General features: G+C 40.8%; 1 protein-coding gene, 1 long non-coding RNA gene and 1 other non-coding gene across 6 annotated transcripts in view; 2 read left to right on the top strand and 1 right to left on the bottom strand.

The window, feature by feature from the left end:
- The window catches only part of LOC132435976 (uncharacterized), a 55,468-nt gene extending 53,629 nt beyond the window's left edge, over positions 1–1,839 (bottom strand). The window contains exon 1 of one of the 3 annotated variants that reach the window (XR_009521692.1): positions 1,714–1,839. This is a non-coding gene — a long non-coding RNA (uncharacterized lncRNA). The remainder of the gene's footprint in view (positions 1–1,713) is intronic. The other 2 variants (XR_009521693.1, XR_009521691.1) reach the window with 2 other exon arrangements.
- Positions 1,840–1,963: 124 nt separating this feature from the next.
- Positions 1,964–15,408, top strand: part of PITPNB (phosphatidylinositol transfer protein beta) — a 62,316-nt gene continuing 48,871 nt past the window's right edge. For both annotated transcript variants that reach the window (XM_060028278.1, XM_060028277.1), the window contains exons 1-3: positions 1,964–2,066; positions 6,729–6,759; positions 9,564–9,709. In XM_060028278.1, coding sequence (XP_059884261.1) covers positions 2,047–2,066; positions 6,729–6,759; positions 9,564–9,709 — 197 coding nt within the window. In that variant the 5' untranslated portion in view covers positions 1,964–2,046. The remainder of the gene's footprint in view (positions 2,067–6,728; positions 6,760–9,563; positions 9,710–15,408) is intronic.
- On the top strand, positions 13,585–13,703 carry LOC132436683 (small nucleolar RNA U109). The gene has a single exon (XR_009521838.1). It is a non-coding gene; the product is annotated as a small nucleolar RNA U109 (small nucleolar RNA).

The following is a 15,408-nucleotide window of genomic DNA, read 5'->3' as shown; positions in this document are numbered from 1 at the left end:
ATGCATCTTTACATGGGGAATGGAGACAATGTCCATGCTGTACACTAGTTCAGACTTATACTCCACCCAGCACACTATCTCTTCATTTACTTTACAAACATATGAGTGTTACTATGAGCAGCACCTGTACTATGCAGAGAATGGAATTAGTGAACACTTGTGGGAAGACTTCAGAAGTTACAGAAATGTTCTGCAACGTTCTAATTTTTCTTAATGACTAATTAAGCACATCAACCACAACTTTATTCACGTTTTTAAAGCTATTTATATCTTCCGCCTGCATAACATCTGGGGAGAAACTACTTAACTAATATTACCTCCTTGGACCTTAAAAAAAATCTACCAGTGCTCATATTCATTGGTATAGTATTCAAATCTGTAGATTGTCTATTCTTACCTTTAAGTATCTTCTATGTTTTGACCATAACCTCCTTCTTCCCATAACTGAGAACAATTATTTGTCCTAAATATTGTCTACATGCCTCAACTTTTTATCTACTTTTATCTAGAAAAAAGTCAGTAAGCATACTGACAGAAGGCATACAACAGATTCCCAATCAACAGAAGCTGCTCCTAGTTTCTAAGCTCCCTGAAAGTAAGAGCATGTGCTTCCTTGAATCTTCACCATCACAATAACTAGCATAGTGCTTCACACATCAAAGAAACTCAGTGGATCCCAGCGACTGCCTTAGGAGAAGTTTCCAGCTTTAGGCAAATATTTCACTACTATTACTTTTTCTGGAGGCAGCCCTAACTCCCCTGGGTGTATTCCATATAAATTTATGTAGAAGTGTTTTAATGATTTTTAAAATTCCTTTAATAACCTTTCAACAACTTCTCATGGTTCTTAGCATACAACGCAAACTCTTTACTATGGCCTAGTTGCTTAGTCCCTGCTTATTCCCCCACTGCCCCGCACACTTAAGACGTCCTAGCCACACCTGGCCTCCACCTGCTCCTCAACTACTCTAAGCGTATTTCAGCCTCCCGGTCTATTTTCCTCTAATTGGGATGCCTCCCCTATCTTCACAGGCTGGGCTAACATCAGGCTCAACCGTGGCCTCCGGAGAGTCCTTCCCTTGATTGCTCTGCCTTCGCCTCTACCCTGTTACCGTATTCATGGAAGAGCACTCACCGCTACGCCAAATTCTCTCTTCTCTGTTTCCAAGTGAGGGCACAGACAGTGTCTATTTTGCTTCCAGGTGTATCCCAGGGCCTAGACCTGAGACTAGCACAGAGCAAGCGAGTGACCCTGCGCTACAACTCCTCCTAAGGCCACCTCCTGGCTTTCAGGCTGGCGCCCGAGTCGTGTGGGGCCTTCACCGGGACCCGCTAGCGTCTCCCCACAACAGGTCCCCCTTTCCGGGACCTAAGGGCGCGCACCCCCTTTCCCCCCGGGGGGCTGGTCGGGAGGGTCGGACGCCCCTGCGGTCGGGTCACAGCCACGGCGGGATTCTGGATTCGGGGGCAGGGGGTGTGGGCGTTGGGAACTCGTGCAGCCACAGCTGTACGCGGCTTGGTTCTGGGCTCGTGGAACCGGCGCGCGAGCCGCCCACCCGTCCAACCCCTCTCCGACCCGTCTCGAGTCTTTAACACGGACTTCTGAAGTGAGGGGTCTGTGAAGAAGGCGGGCCTCCTTCTCAAGAGCAGTGAGAGAAAGTTTAGCTCTGGTCACCAGAAAACGACTTCGAGGGAACCGACTGGAAAACTCACCAGAGAGCGTAGGCTGCACAGCCACCTCGGGACAACTTGACTTAAGGTCGGAATCGCCGACGCGAGACAACCGAGCGCGCGCTTAGCGCGCGCTGAGCCGCACAGCCGCAGTAGAAACCTCGCGCGCCCAGGGCGGGGCGCGGAACTGGGGCGGGGCCGAGCAGCTCCTCTCGCGCGCTGACGTGACGGGTCGTGGCGGAAGGGTGTGGACGCGCAGGCGCCGCAGCGGCCCGGGAGGCAGGGGCGGGGCCGCGCAGGCGCCGTGAGAGGCGGTAGCGGCGGTGGCGGCGGTGGTAGAGGTAGTGGCGGCAGCTGTGAAGGGGTTCCGGGAAGATGGTGCTGATTAAAGAATTGTGAGTAGGATCGGTGGGCGTGAGCGAGGTTCCGGGACGGCTGTGGTGGGAGAATCATTGATTGAGAAGTGGCGGAATATTCCTAAGAAGGAGCGAGCCTCGGGCCGGCCGCTCCCTGCGCGCACCCCCTCCCCCGGCCCGCGCCCCCGGCCCGCTCTAGGCCCCTCCGCGGCGCGCCCCCAGGCCCCCCTGGCGTTGTCGTGGTAACAGTGCTGCCCTCTCCCCACCCAGGGGCGGAGGCGGCAGGGTCTCAGCTGCAGCGCGTGGCTCAGGAAGGCGCGGCCGGGAGTTTCCGCTGGGACCCGCCTTCTCTCCCTAACCCCCTCACCCTAGTCTGAACCTGGGCCCATCCCCAGGCTCTCGGGTGGGACCCAGCCGAAGCCCAAGGGTGGGGGAGACGCGATGGGTCTGTGGGTTTTCGTCCGGGGTGGAGCCTGTCTGTAGCCCGCGGGAGGTGGGCTTGCCAGGTAAAGGTAGCCCTGGTGTCGGGGCTGGAGGTGGGACGTAGGTGCCCTGAAGTTCATGCTGGCGTCGAGAGTCCGGAAAACATGCTCTTCACTGGGCAGTGAAGCTCTCCCTTCACGGGAGAGCCATCTTTCTGCTCTGAGTCTCAGTTTCTACATCTTTAAGATGGGGTGACACTCTGGGCTCCGTGTACTTCCCGGGGTTTAGATGAGGCGTTAACATGTGGTTGGTCAGATAAAAGGGTTTCCAGGTGCATCAGACCGGCGAAGTGGTTTTGTTGAAAAGTTATGGCATTTCCTACCGGCAGGGATTGTGAATATCACAGGAAATCTGGTTGGTAGGGAATGTTCAGCTGTCACAGCTGGTTCGTGTTGTCAGCATCCCTTGGGCAACTAGGGATTTCGAGTGTGGCCCGTTCTTGGGTTTTTCAAATGCTCTTTTGATTTTAAACTCTTAAAATTCTTGGCTTAATTTAGCTAACTCCGGACAGCTTATTTTTAGTGTTAGTTCTCAAACTTCTTTTAAAAAGTCACTCCTGTCGCTTCTTTGCTTAAAATCCTTCAGACTCCTTATCTCACTGAGAATAAAAGCCAATGCCTTTACTATAGCCTAGGAGGTCTTAACACTGTTTTGTGCTGTGATTTCAGTTACGTCCCTTCCCTTGTCCCTTCCAAGCTCACAAGTTTTCTTGCTGTTCCTCCACTACTCCAGGAAAAGTTCAGTTCGGGGCCTTTCTGCTTGCTGTTCCCTCTGCATGAAGAGCTCTTCCCTCATCTCACTAACTCACCTCCTTTCAGGTCTTTGCTTAAATATCACCTTAGGGAATCCCTCTCTGAAGATCTAATTGCACCCCCCCCCCATTTGGTGTTTGCCTTCCCTGCTTTATTGTTCTCCATAGCAGTTATCACCACTAACATGCAGCACAATGATTATTTTTTTTTATTTTACTAGATGTGTTCTCTCACTGCATGTAAACTCCACGAATCTGTCTGTTTTGCTCACTCTCACATCCTCAGCTCATACAATAGTCTCCAGCACATAGTAAGTGTTCAATAAATATTTGTTAAATAAATTAATGAAAAATTATAACTTTATTCAGTGACAGGGATCCTGAGAAAAGACACATTTTCAGTTAAAGCTTATTTATAGTATTGAACTTTGGATTTATAAAAATTTTTCTTCCAAGTCGTTTGTACAATGTATCATGCAAGTGTTATCTCATTTATTACTCTGAAGTTTTTGTAACTGATAAGTGGCAGATATTAAGACTTCTGGAGGAAATAAGACAGGAGGAAATTGACTTGGCCCAAGTCACATAGCAAGTGCATTGCAGAACTGATTTTAGGTCATAGATCTAGTCATTTTTCTTAGTTATTTCCTCCCTCCTAAAATGTGAATTAAGTGTTCAGTAGATCCCTTTGACAGTTATGTGAGTAGTATCAGGCTAAATCATGGAAAGAAATTCTCATTGGGAATTTGCATGCTGTGCTTTTTGTGAATCATTACTTTCTTTATAAAAATTTTAATGTGCCGAGGTAACAAGTGTTGAAATGTGTTCAAGGTGTAATACTTTTTCTGGAGGAGTTATACAATTACATTTCTTAATGTTCACTCCTCATGTATGTCTCCCCTAGACTTTTTTTTTCCTCCTAGAGTTTTTTTTTGGCTGAGGCGTGGCTTGTGGGATCTTAGTTCCCCAACCAGGAATTGAACCTGGTCCCTTGGCAGTAAAAGCATGGAGTCCTAACCACTGGGCCGCTAGGGAATTCCCATTTTCCTCCTAGACTTTTTGAGGTCAGAGGCTGTTTCTTATTTTATTTAAGTATTCCCGGTACCGCACAGCATCTAGTCTAGCACACTGTAAGAACTCAGTGTTTTTTAACAAAAAAAATGATTCTTCCTACTCACACGTCAACTTTCTAAAATTGTTTTTGGTCAGGAGCAATGAATAGGTCATTCCTATGTGAAGATGTTGGTAAACTGTAATATACTTTGGCAAATGTTTGCTGTCTTAAAAAATGCCATCTATTTTTGACATGAATTAAAAGGTTAGAAATAACTTTCTCAGGTTGGGGAGTTCCCTTCAGGTTGTTGCTTAATCAATAGATGAAATTGCCATTAGTGTAAAAGTCCTGGTTTTAAAGAACTATTTGTAGTTCGATCTGGAAAATTATTTTAGAAGGATTTTCAGAGAAGTTTGAAAAATTTCAAATTGCTCTAAAAGTTGAATACTGCTTTTAGAATAATAATACAAAATCAAAGCCTGTTTCTTTTCTCTTTTACTTTTTCTTAAGCAAATCTTGAAGAAGTTACTTGACTCATCATTCATTCATAATGTCTTTATCAGTCATTTTCATTTTGTGAAGTAAGTTTCCCTGAAAGTGTTAGTATATAAAAATAGGGATCTTCCTACTAGTGAGTAGTTGTTAAAATTACTCAGCAGTGATTCTTTGGTTTTGTGAAACTTTAGGGAAGTCTTTAACTGTTTCCTTTCTGTTCTTTCCTTCCATTTCCTCTGCATCCCAGCATCCTCATTTGGACCTTTGTACATCCTTGCCCTGCCTCCCAAAAGATGGCTTTTTCTCACCTTCCTGCTTCTCAATGTTTTTAACCACCTACAGATGACGCCTTCAGGTTAGCTGTAGTTATGTCACTTACCTTTTGGAACAACCTTCCAGGATTCCTTGTTGTCTAATAAATTTAATAGATTTCTTACCATTGTATTCCAGACCCTGATAATATGCTCCCAAACTGTATCTTTGTCTGTATCTCCCAAAATATGCTCCCAGCCTGTATCATAGTCTTCCCCCTGCCTCCGCCCTAGTTCATTTTCTGTTACTGAGACAGTGAGCAAGTTAGTGTGTACCCTGAGGAGACAGCTAAAATGATTAGGTTTGGAAGGATTTTGTATAACAAGTTTATTCTTGATGAGAATAAAAATTAGTAACCATTGTGACTTTGAGAATGTTCGTTGTCTTTAGATGACCATTATCAGAAAGACAGAGTGATGAGTGACCCCCCAGTAGTCAAGGAGGAGGGAGTAACAGGAGACGTGTTTTACACGTGTTGGAGATTAAGGTGATGTGGGCTTTCAAGCATCGTTGTTTGAGGAGACTAAGGAGAGAGAAACAGGTGAAAAGTGAGCTGAAGAGAAGTTGGAATGAGGAAAACTACTGGGAATTTTCTGTAAAATGAAAATTGAGGTGAATGCCATGATATTTTTTTTTCTCTCCTCATAGTAGAAAGAGTTAAATAAGATTTTAAATGGCACTGCTATGGTAGCTTGATGGTTAGGAGGGAAAAGTCTAAGAATGACCAGGCCAAAAAAGAAAAAGTTGCTATCTTGGACACCAGCTATTATCATGAGACATTTGATATTCAGGGATGGCCTTGGTTTTCAGAGCTTATTGTGGAAATAAGTGTGAGGGTACTTCCCTATAAAAATCTGGAGATAAAATGCAATATCCTGATATATAAAATAATACATCATAGAATTCTTTTTTCGAATTCATCTTTAGGAGCATTATGCCTCTATACTGGTCCTTTTGTATGTACAGTAACAAACTCTTGGACAAGATCAAACACAGAAACCTTATATTGAAAAGGGGTTATATTTGTAAAGTTCAATGTATTTTCCATGGTAAAGTTTTTTCTTACTAAGTCTAAAGGACCTTTTACTTGTTTTTCTAATAAAATTGAGGAATAATTGGGTAGTGGGAACAATTTTTGGAGGCATTCATTCGTGAGATTCAAGACATGTATTCTGGGAGAAAGTATCATAAAAACAAAATGCATAATACATAGATGGAGAATGAAACCATACTTAAAGTTTCACAAGGACAACCTGACCAGGCAGTCTACAAATAATATATCCTGTACCCTGCAATGTTCAGTGATGAGTTTTCTCTTGTTCCTTTACTCCTCACAAGAATTTCTACAACTGCGTTTTTGGGGTCCTGGTATAATGAGGATGCTAAATGCAAGTGATTGTTGAGAGCCAGGAATGGGTAGTTTTATTTCCCCCATTTAAAAACTCTTATTTAGAGCTGTAGTCATTGCAAAGACCCTCTTCCATAAACAACATCTTGTACTAAGCTATCATTGGATTTAAAACGAAACCTCTTTAATCGTGGAGATCTGTGTTTTAAAGCCAACTATTTCATGTTTAACATATTTGTTATTCTTTTGTCTTTTTAGCCGTGTGGTTTTGCCATGTTCGGTTCAGGAGGTAAGTCTTGCTTACATAGTTTATTTTGATACGCTAATCTAAAGACATATTTTCATTGTATTCATTTACCTTTACTTTGCAGTTTATGTGACAGAGTGAATTATGATGTGTTAGAGATAATTCATTGTAAATGAATTTCTGTTAACACTGCCTTGTTTTGGAAGGATCTCAGAATGTAGATTAACTTCCTGTCTGGTGCAGGAGTTCTATCTACAGTATCCCAGAGAAAGAAGGTTCCAGCCTCAACTTAGGCACTTTAGGGTTAAGTCACTTGCTGCTTGGAGAAGCAGCCTACTTTACTGTTAAATATTTTAAACATTTGTCATTACTTTAAACCAAAATCTGCTTTCCTATAAAGTTTGCCTGTTGTTTACAGTTCCTTCCACTTGAGCAAAGAGAAGTAAGCCTGTTCTGTCTTGCACATGGTGACCTTTCAGGGTATTTTTTGGACAATTCTCTCTCCTCCTCCTGGCCCTTTTGTTCCATCTTTTCTGCGTGAGGTCACAAGGTTAAACATTCCCAGCACATTCATTTGGCCTAATATAATGTGATCTCCAGACTTACTCACAAGCTCGTCTCACCGCTCACTGCGCGTGCTGTAGTTGTTGCTCCCAACTGAAAAAGTGTTCCCAACACAGTCTGACCACAGAACCGTGAGAGATCATTGTCTCCCTTGATCTGCACGGTACAGAAATGCATCACCTATTCAGAACTTGCATGTCCTGCAGTTGTAGCTCTCTGTAGTATAGCCAGGAATGAGGATAAAAGCAGAGACAGCTTCTGAGAAATCAAGATACGTGTAGGAAAACCCATAAAGGCCTTTGGGTCCTTCTGTAACTTGCGCACAGCTTGCACTCTTAGGTTATCTGGTTTTCCTAGAGCTGACACTCGATTAGAAGCAGTGAATTGGAAGTGGGACAAAACAAACTGATAACCTAAGATGTGACAGCTGACAGAAGGCAGACAGAAAAAAAATAAAATGCAGGAACTTAAAAGGAGTAGCTGTGTGTCACTGTTTCATGTAGACTTGAACATAGCCGCATGTACCTCAGTAGTGCCTGAGGTTTCTGTATTAAAGTGAATTAGAACACTCGAGACAAGCCAGGCACCCCTGTTCTTTACTTGTACAATTGTTTGAACTTGAATGTGGAAATTGACATTTGTTTCTGTTAAATTTTTCTTTTGGTTTCAGCTAGTTTCTGAGTCTTAGTATTGTCACCCAGAATAATCTCAGCTTTTTGTTATATTTGGACTTAATAAAACATGCCTCTTGTCTTTAAGTTATCCTTAAAAATGAGAATGAGAGCCTAGTAGCATGTGGCAAAATATCAGTCCATTAATAGCATATTTTTGGATACTGTTGTCCTTCCTGTGTAAGTTTTTGTTACTCTGTTCCTGACCAAGATCAAATTTACCCTCTGGCTTAGAGACATTTTAATCATGTTTTCAAAATATCACAGTGTTGAGAAGTATATTTTGAAGGACGTAAGGATTGTAGCATTACTGGACTAACCCTGGTGTTGTATCATGAAAACCAAAAGAAAAAAGCCCTTTCTGCAGTCTAAAATCTCTACAAAAACTTTTTTGATGCGTTTAAGAAATCTTTCCAAATTGAGTGTGTGTGTGTGTGTGTGTGTGTGTGTGTGTGTGTGTGTGTGTGTGTGTGTGTATGTGTAAATTAACCTGCAAGATAGCATCATACTCCCATGGGCTTTTTAGATATGAATATTTACTAAGCTTACAACCACCCCTGTTTTTTTATTCCTCAAATAAAATGTTAGTTTTGAATTATTACTTTTGAGAGATAGCTTTTCTTTGAAAATATGCTTAAAAAAGAAAAAAACCTTTCTTCAAGGCTGTCTTCATTGGAAGGAAGAAATTTAGCCAAATTTGTAGAGACTGGAGATAATGCCATGATTGAGTCACTAGAACAAATTAGAACACAAGAACTTTGCTTTTTATCATTTGTTGGAACTGTTAGAAACTCCAGATTGGCATAGAACAATACTGCCCACCTACAGGTATGGGTGAAGTCCACTGAGAATTCTCATTCACTTTAAAATGAAATAGAAACCACTATCAGCAATTTCTTGCCTTTTATGGTTATACTTGGATATTTATAAATACTTTAAAAACAGTTTCTGTTTACTAGAGAACTTCACAATTAACTGTTCTGACCCTGGATACCCAGTACTGTTTGTGTTTAGGTGGGCAAGGGCCAAATCAGCCATGTCATATACATAAGCATGGAAAAGAACACCCCAGAGGTGTACTAAAATTTAGACTGTAATGGTTCTTTGTACTTGCAGGCTTTTATTGTTACACTGTATATTCCTCCTCATTATTGAGAACGGTATTCTGATTGCTCTGCTTTCTTATTTGGCGAAGTAACAATTATGTTCCTTCCATACCTTCTTTAGAAGTTTGTGAAACTAAATGAGGTATAATAGATATGAAAATGCTTTGGAAAATACAAATGTATATTTATTATTCAAAAAACTGAAACAAGTGTCAAGATGTCTTGATAAGTGGAGAGTATATGTTAAAGCACCAGAATATTTGTAACCAACAGTTTTCTTAAATAATGGAAATCTTGTAAAATATTATAGTTTCTTGAAGGTGTATGATCATCTGGTGTTTGTCTCTCTAAACATATTGATTTCTGATTTGAGTCATGTTTTCATATAGAACACATGTGCTAAATGGTTTGGATGTGCTTTTCTATATCTACAATAAGATTTTAGCACAGGAAGTTCCTGCATTTATGCTGACTTATTGAAATTCTGTACTCTCTGATATTTCAGTATCAGGTTGGGCAGCTTTACTCTGTTGCAGAAGCCAGTAAGAATGAGACTGGTGGTGGAGAAGGAATTGAAGTCTTAAAGAATGAACCTTATGAAAAGGATGGAGAAAAGGGACAGTATACACACAAAATTTATCACCTGAAGAGGTAAGCAGGGTGTTCACATTTGGTGCTTAGTCATCATATTAAACAATCACGCTTTGACTACCCAGCCTACTTACTCAGTATGTAACTACCTAACTCACTAGTAGATGTGCTGAGGTGCTTTAAAAAATTGTAATGTGACCCCCCCCCCCAAAGAATTTTTTTTCATTGTGCTAATATGTTGCATTTTAATTTTTTGAGAGTGTTTCTCCCCCTTTATTAGTTTTTTTTTTTGCGGTACGCGGGCCTCTCACTGTTGTGGCCTCTCTCGTTGCGGAGCACAGGCTTCGGACGCGCAGGCTCAGCGGCCATGGCTCACAGGCCCAGCCACTCCACGGCATGTGGGATCTTCCTGGACTGGGGCACGAACCCGTGTCCCCTGCATCGGCAGGCGGACTCTCAACCACTGTGCCACCAGGGAAGCCCTTTATTAGTTATTTTTAAATTATACAGTGATCTGTCTGCTTATTAAAAAATTCAAACAGAAGATTATAAATTAAAAACTTAGTCCCCATCTCACATCATCACACACCCATAACTCCAGAGAGAAACTAGAAACAGCCTAGAGTTTATCCTTACAGATCATTTTCTATACGTATTCAAATAAGTTTTTAAAAAACATAGAGGGCTTCCCTGGTGGCGCAGTGGTTGAGAATCTGCCTGCCAATGCAGGGGACACGGGTTCAAGCCCTGGTCTGGGATGATCCCACAGGCTGCGGAGCAACTAGGCCCGTGAGCCACAACTACTGAGCCTGTGCGTCTGGAGCCTGTGCTCTGCAACAAGAGAGGCCGTGATAGTGAGAGGCCCGCGCACCGCAATGAAGAGTGGCCCCCGCTTGCCACAACTAGAGAAAGCCCTCGCACAGAAACGAAGACCCAACACAGCCAAAAATAAATTAATTAATTAATAAAAAACATTGAAATATGTCACTTGTATCATTTATTGTTTCCCACAGCAAATGGGATCATACCATACATATGGTTATGCACTTTGCATTAATTTTCATGCAGTGATATATCATGAGCATCCTTTCATGTTGTTATTATTTAATGCCCTTTCCATTCTTTTTAAAGCTGAGTAAAATTTTTTGGTGTGGACATAAGCATAGTTTACTTAACCATTCTCTGAATGGTAGGTTGATTTAGGTGTTTTAGGTATTTTTCTTTTTGTCTGTTACAGGTAGTATTTCTTTAAGTCTTTATGCCTTAGGTTACTATTTCTCTAGGAGAAATTCATTACAGTAGGATTGCTGGAAGTCCATGCTCCTTTAAAATTTTGATATTATTGCCAGATTGCCTTCCAAGAGTTTGAGAACATTTGTTTTCCCATATTTTTCTATCTTTTTAATTTTTGCCAATTTGATACACAAAAAAATAGCCCCTTGTTTAAATTTGCATTTCTTTATTAGTGAAGTTGAATGTCTTTTCATATTAATTTGGCCTTTTGAATTTCCTGTGTGACTTGACCCTTCAAATCCTTTGTTCATTGTTTTTATCTCTTTTGTTTGCAGAGGTTCTTTTGCACATTCTCCTAAATTTGGCCGTCTAATCTCTGTCTTTGGCATAAATATTTTAAAATAGAAAATGCATAGCAATATTTATCCAAGGGTGAAAGATCAGTAATGGTTTTTAAGCGTCTTTTTTTGTCAGTAGTGTCCCCAGTTTATCAAAGGAAGAGGGAATCTGCTCTGCTCTTGGCTTTCTTCTCTTCATGTTGATTAATGCCAGGGTTTTATAGAGGTTTTTAAAATTGCAGATAAGTTGTGATTATTAGTATTTTTCGTATTTTCTCTGTTTGAGGCTATTGCTTCATTTATAATGACACATGAATATAAAGTGGGTCATCATTTTGTAGAACCTTAAATTTTACTTTTATTTTCGCTTAGAACGCAGCATTTCTTTGTTTCTGATGCAGGTTTGAATGAAGGCAATAACTTTGATTAATCAGTTATCCATAAAGACTGTGTTATTCATGGTTTCTGTTAATTTGTTAGCACCTTAAGCATATCTAAAAATGTGCCATTTGAGAGAATTTTAGCATTCTAGATGGTATAACCTATAATATTTATAGTATTGAATTTATTTATGTTTACTCAGCTTACTCAGCTTACTTTTCTAGCATTTTATATTTACTCATTAATTGAATTTTACCAATATATAAAAACTCCCTTTATTATAAACATTCAACTCTCTGGAGCATCTAAAATAAACCAAAAAGTTTGATATGTAAAATTTTCTGTTGGTCTGATGTCCGTATACACTTGAAATAGATTCAAAATATCCTTCGTTTGAAAACTAAGAGTTGGAATATTGAGAAAATGTTTGATATATTATTACATGGAAAAGACCAGTTGCTAAATTTGTACATAAATAATATGTTGTATATAATTTTAAAAGTTAATCAGAAAAATGCCTAGAAAGAGATTCATTAAAATGTTAAGAATGTTTTTCCCTTGGTGGTGGAGTTACGGGTGATTTAAATTTATTTTACTCTTCTGTATTTTTGTTTAATGAGAAAGTAAAGAATGATAAATATTAATTTTGAAATATCCGATTTAGGTGACACTCCAGCCATACATAATGGATCTGTTGAGTTCAAGAGGGCTGTATAAATATGGTTAGTGCAAGAGATATTATTATTATGGAGGGATTATTAGGATGAGGTTCGGAATTCCTTTCAGGCAATTAAATAAAGGAAAACCTTGGCTGTGGAGGCCACCCTCCCAGCACAGTCTGGCTTCTGGAGCTGCTGCTTCATTCCTAGAAGGAGCTGAAATCATTCCACAGTACCCTTTGGTTTCACCCTTTCATGCACTCCTTTAATCCTCATTGCAGTCCTGAGACATGGGCAGTATACACATTATACATAAGAAGGCACTAAGTTTCATATTTACTCGAAGTCACACAGGTAGTAAGTGGTGGGATGGAGACTGAGCCTGGATTCTGTGATTTCTAATCCCATGCTCTTTTGGTCACAAGTCACAGTCTCAAGGGCCTGCACTGATGAGCACAGGTGTCCCATGAGAAGGGCGAGATGGGGTCTGATCGGATGGTGAGGACTATTTGATGCTCATAGAAGTCTGGCCTTGTCACACTGAGATGGCAGTTCTGGATGGAAGCGTGGAGAGGCATGAGACAGGAAAGGGAAGAAGGAAAGAAGGTGGCAGTAATGGATCTCAGGCAGTGTGGCAGATAATAGCCACTCTGGTGGTAATGAAAAACGATAAAAAAGCTGTCTGTTAATAAAGACAAAACAGGGACCCACTGTCGCTGTGGTCCCGTAGGGGAGGTCATGGAGCAAGGGCAATCAGATGTCCACGCTCAAAGTCATCAGTGTCATACTGAAGGCACAGTAGCCCCAGGATAACTGTTATGGAAGGGTAAAGAATCGTTTAGCAGCAAGTGCTCAGGCCTTCCTGTGGAGGAAAGACCACAGGCATGGCCCAGGGATGGCAGTACAGCCCCATCAGACTTCAGTGTCCTGCAAGGGCATCCATTCAGCATGCTGAAGACATACCCACAGTCCCTAGAGAGTTTTAGAGCTCTCTCTCCCTGAGGAAGTTAAATTTGCGTCCAGAAATATATGTTCCCTTTTCCAGGACTTATTCCATTGGGAAACCTATAGTGCTCTGTGCACTGTCACTGTATAGCATTGATAGACAGGCTTGCAGACTTGGCAAACCTTGCTGGGTAAGTTGGTTGGCTGAGGCTGCCAGCACCTTACTTTACATTTGGGACACTTGAATTCTGAGGTCTGCTTTACCAAGTGCTATCGAGGTCTCTGAATTCCCTGGTCAGTATGCTTTCCCATTTCAGCAAAAAACACTTCATGGTAAGATATACACACTTAATCTCAGCCAGAAGATTGAGAAACAATCTTGGTGAAGTATTAAAAAATTCAAAATTTAATACATCCATAACATGCTACGTTAAAGAAGGAGTTCTCAGGGCTACCAGCCTTACAGTAGAGGTTGAGTAGTATATTTTTCCTACATAAAAATAAAATAAATACAAAATTTAGTGATCATCGCAAGGGACATTTCAAATGTCTGGTTTCCCTGAGTCTCAGGTAATAGTCCTCTTATGGGATGATATTCTTTCCATTTCCTTTGATAACTTATAGTGAGTGTTCACCCATTGTGATTCTAAGCAGAGGATCTAGTACTTCCTGTGTACTGGTCACTGTAAGTGCTCTAGGTGGGAGCTCATTCATTCCCCATGTCAACCTTTGCTAGTGAGGAAACTAGGTCCAGTAACTAAGATTTCAGTAGCTGGCTGATATGTCACTGCTGTTTGGTAGCAGAGATAGCCCAGGAACCCAGGAGGCGTTGTGGCTCCTCTTTATCGCTCTCTTTACTGCTGAGCCCTGTGGGAGGAAATTTTCCATTTCCTAAAGTGAAGTCCAAAAGAGTTTACAGAGAAATTTCTTCCAAGACCATGGATTTCACCACATCCCATTTTCTCCTAAGTCTTTAAAGTCGCCAGTCTTTATCCAAAATAAAGTTGAACTTAACAAGGTACTTACTCAAGATTACCCATGTATCTCCAATTGTTATAACTCTGTCCAAAGTAAAAACCCTTGGCTCTAAGCAAGCCCATCTCTTTATTGTCCTCGAGAAGTGACCTGTTCCGCCCCTGTCAGGTTGCTCATAACCTGCTTGGTTTCCTGAGCACAGCTCAGATCTGTCCCGTGCATTCCTTGACTACTTTCATTCATATTGATCCTTCTTCCTTAAACACCATCACTTTTTGTCACTTCTCCATTTGACACCTAATCAGGTATTTCTGTATGCATACATATTTGTCTTGTTGTATACCCCATTTGCCAAAAAAGTTTGAGGACGTTTCCTAAGGTTGTTTAATATACACTTAATAGTGGATGGTGGGGAGGTGAGACAGAATTTTTTGGTTGAAGAATTTTGAAGCTGGTCAAGGAAATGTGGTGCAGCTTTTAAGATGGTATTTCAGAGAAAAACTTGCAGCTGTCCTGAGACCTCATACAGACACACTGACCAATCCTTTTGCTATTGTTTTCTCTTCCTTCTTGGGGAAAATCAGCATTACTGTTTTTTATTCCCCATAAGCATTATAATCTAGTCAACTTCATTCAGTCCTGGATGATGGAGAATTCATAAAGCTTTATCAGCTCCAAAATGGCCTCGTTCCTCAAAGGTCGAAGCAGAGGTTTTATTGAAAATCATTGTTTAAAAGTTTCATGTGGTTCAAGTTAAGAGCTCATTTTTGTAAGCAACAAGAGTCATTTGCCAGGAACTTAAGTTATGTTCGTGTTTAAAAATGAGAAGTTTAAATCATCTGAGAATGCAAAGGTTGATTACATATGATGTTTCACAGAGATATGAGCATCACTGAGTAAGTATAGTAAGTAAGAAATTAATAAATATCAGCCAAGTAGAGTAATTCGTTCTTTAGTCGAGAATTAGCTGTCAACACATAATTTTTTTCTCTGTATATAGGCCTGAGTCTTAAGATTTGAATAGTTCAAAGTTTTCTACATCAGGAGTGATCCTATTTCAGAAGAATGTCAGACATTTTCCAATGTAGTTTCTTTATGGTATATTTCATTTCTCATTCCTACTTTCCTTTTGTTCTGTGAAAAATACTTCTTTCTCCTTTTGTTTTTTATAATTCTCTTGAATTTTAGAGTCTTGTTATACCTTCCAGAAGTTATTCAGTTTGTGTCT

This window comes from Delphinus delphis, chromosome 13 (assembly GCF_949987515.2).
Source record: "Delphinus delphis chromosome 13, mDelDel1.2, whole genome shotgun sequence".
Classification (NCBI taxonomy): domain Eukaryota; kingdom Metazoa; phylum Chordata; class Mammalia; order Artiodactyla; family Delphinidae; genus Delphinus; species Delphinus delphis.
The sequence above is the reverse complement of the archived record's forward strand: the minus strand, read 5'-3'. Positions and strand labels throughout refer to the sequence as shown.